The sequence below is a fragment of the Orycteropus afer genome, unplaced genomic scaffold (genome assembly GCF_000298275.1).
Source record: "Orycteropus afer afer isolate SDZICR_OR568_19922 unplaced genomic scaffold, OryAfe1.0 scaffold00216, whole genome shotgun sequence".
Lineage (NCBI taxonomy): Eukaryota > Metazoa > Chordata > Mammalia > Tubulidentata > Orycteropodidae > Orycteropus > Orycteropus afer.
The window spans coordinates 4,794,707-4,797,887 of record NW_006921803.1 but is presented as its reverse complement, the minus strand read 5'-3'; the positions used below and the strand labels follow the sequence as shown (position 1 = coordinate 4,797,887).

The following is a 3,181-nucleotide window of genomic DNA, read 5'->3' as shown; positions in this document are numbered from 1 at the left end:
TTGCCCAACCTTACTTCCGAGGAGTGGTTTCTAGGATAGGTATGTGTGTGTGTATGCGTTTGGGGTGTGTGTGTCAGTGTGCAGCTGTGGGGGTGATGGTGTGGAGTGGGCAGGCAGAAGGTTCACATCAATCAGCAATATCTGTCCTGGAGTTGCAATACAAATATTTTGGAAACTTTTTTGTTTTTAAACATATTGCTGCTTATAAATAATTTCAGATGAGAGCACTCATAAGGAATTCTTTAAACAGCAATAGTTAATATATAACATACACCATCTAAATTTACGCGTGGAAATAGAACAGAATGCACATGAGGAATCTGAATATGTATCAGTTTCCATAATTATTTATCCATTCTTTGGCACGGCTCTGGGGCACAGGTGAAGCAAGGTATCTTTCTTCTGGGTAACAAATTTACAGCCTGTTAAGCTGCGCTTTCTTACCTGCACTGACCATGATGCTATAATGAAGACTTCACCTGCAAAAAGGACAGAAAAGGAGAAATCAAAATCCAGACATGAAACTTTATTTACAGAAGAGTGGTACTGGGGAAGAGACCTCAATTCTTGCTTAACTGAAGAAAAGCACCGAAAGACATGGGAGAGGATGTGAAGAGAATTTCATAAAAACACGTATTAAGAGCCTTGGTGGTGTAATGCCTAAGGCATTTGCCTGCTAACCAGAAGGTTGGTGGGTTTGAACCACCAGCCACTCCTCAGAAGGAAGATTTGGCAGTCTACTGCTGTGGTGATGTTGTTGTTGTTGTTATGTGCCGTCGAGTCGGCCCCGACTCATAGCGACCCCTCCTTGGGTTTCCGAGGCTGTGGTGATACCGCCTCGGAAACCCAAGCAGGGGTCACTATGAGTTGGATCCGACTTGATGGCAGTGAGTTCCGTTTTATGCTTTTTGTTTTTTTAAGGAGAGAAACGGCGCTTCTTTGAGATAAGGAAGATTTCTTGTGTCTTCCACCTCGGCTGTTCCTCCTCCCAGATGGTCCCCATTCTCCGCCCCTGCCCCTCCCCGGACTTCAGCGCTAGGTTAGTGGACCGGGTGGGCGGGGTAGCCTCGCAGCTTCAGCTCCTCTCGAGGCTAAGGCTCTGCAAGTGCAGGGGCATTCACTTTGGGCGGCGATCTGGGCGTCTGAGCTTCTCGCGTCTCCTGCTTCGGGACGCTGCAGTCCCCAACTCACTGAGGGAAGAGTGGAAAACTTTGTTGGTGGGTGGGTGGGGGGCAGCGCGCCGGCCACCGGTCCCCCGCCCTCCTGCACCCAGCAGCAGGATTAGCTGTGGACAGCGCGAACAGAGCTGGCTTTCCTGTTTTAACCGTCGCCAACAACTTCTCCGGAATGGAGCAGTCACAGTGTGGCAGCGGCAACCGCGGCGGTAGAGGCAGATCCCAGCTGGCCCCGGGGCTGGGGGCGGCTGTCCCTCTGCCCCCATCCCCAGCTTTGTCAGGGTCTCCGGGGATGCCTGTTCCTCCAGCTTTCCTCCGGCCTCCAAGCCTTTTTCTGCGGGCAGCCGCCGCCACCGCCGCTGCCACCGGGAGTGGAGCCTGCCCACCAGCGCCTGGGTTGGAGAGAGGGATGGCGGTGGTGGGCTGCGGCTACCCGCGGACCCCCAAGTGCGCTCGCTGTCGCAACCACGGCGTGGTGTCAGCGCTCAAGGGCCACAAGCGCTTCTGCCGCTGGCGGGACTGCGCTTGTGCCAAGTGCACCTTGATTGCTGAGCGCCAACGCGTCATGGCCGCCCAGGTGGCGCTGCGCAGGCAGCAGGCTCAGGAGGAGAGCGAGGCCCGCGGGCTGCAGAGGCTCTTATACTCTGGACCCCCGAGACCAGGAGGTCGGACATCCCGAGGCAGCGCTGGAACCCAAGACCTCCAGGCAGCCAGTGTTCCTGCAGCGGTGGCTGCACTGGGACCGGGAGCCTTGAGGCAGCAGGCTAGTGGTCTGGCGACTCCCGCTTTTGAAGTTTTCCAGCCGGACTATCCGGAAGGAAAACAAGGTAAGTTGGTCTTTCATTCCTTCTTTGTATAACAAAAGGTTGCTGTGGGCAAAAACTCTTTGAAGCCAGCAGCCGTGCCATGGAGCTTTGAAACAAGACGTTTATGTGAAGCAATTTAAGTTTTGGAAAACTAAGCAAAATCTTCACTTGGAAGGGCGGCTGTTTGTTTCCTAAAGCAGATAGGCTAAGGCAACCAACGGGAAGCGCTGACGAGCAATTCAAAGAATGGAGTCGTTTGCGTGAAGTTGGTATAAAGTTTCTGCCTGAGTAGAACTCCAAGCGGGCGTTGAGTTGAAAGGTCACTCAAGGAGAGGTGCTGTGTTTTGAGCTTTCCTGTAGCCTGTTTTCAGCTATAAAACCAGAGTTAATCCTCCGATCTTCCTTGGGGAACACTGATGGATGGGTATGTAGCTTCCAAACAAATCTTTGGCGCCAACCAGAAATAGCAAAAAAGCCTTGGTGACTTAGAGGTTAAACACTCAGTTAACCGAAAGGTGGGCGCTTCGAACCCACCCAATGACTCCGCAGGAGAAAGACCTGGGATTTACTTCTCTAAAGATTGTTGTTGTTGTTGTTATTTGCGGTCGAGTCGGCCCCGACTCATACCCGACTCATAGCGACCCCTCCTTGGGTTTCCGAGGCAGTATCACTACGGAAGTAGGATTGCCCAACCTTCCTTCCGAGGAGTGGCTGGTGGGTTTGAACCGCCAGCCTTCTGGTTAGCAGTCAAGTGCCTTAGCCACTATGCTATCAGAGCTCCCTCTCTAAAGATTATACTTAAAAAAGAAACAAACCTATTGGGGGCAGTCCTGCTTTGTCACATGGGGTCGCTAAGGGTCAAAAATCGGCTCTAGGGCACCCAAGAACAACAAAAGTAGGGAGGAGACTGAAACTTAACAGTTTTTCCCCACCCTTGCCTTTAAATTTTTAAGCATCTCCACCCCCGTTTGTGTATGTGATCAACTTTCCGAAGTGTAGAACACTCTAATAGTTAAAGTTTCAACTCAAGTCGGGGCTTTCTCATCCACGGAGATTTGATTTTTTTTTTCCTCTTATTTATTGACTGCAAATTACAACCCCCCCCACGTGTTTCACTGTTGAAAGTTGTTGTTGTTATGTGCCATCTAGTCGGACTGACTCATGGCAACCCCTCTTCGGGTTTCCGAGGAGATATCACTA

General features: G+C 51.5%; 1 protein-coding gene across 1 annotated transcript in view; it reads left to right on the top strand.

Moving 5' to 3' along the window:
- The first annotated feature begins 1,347 nt into the window (after positions 1-1,347).
- Positions 1,348-3,181, top strand: part of DMRTA1 (DMRT like family A1) — a 7,277-nt gene continuing 5,443 nt past the window's right edge. The window contains exon 1 of the mRNA XM_007948409.1: positions 1,348-2,002. Within this exon, the coding sequence (XP_007946600.1) occupies positions 1,348-2,002 (655 nt within the window). The remainder of the gene's footprint in view (positions 2,003-3,181) is intronic.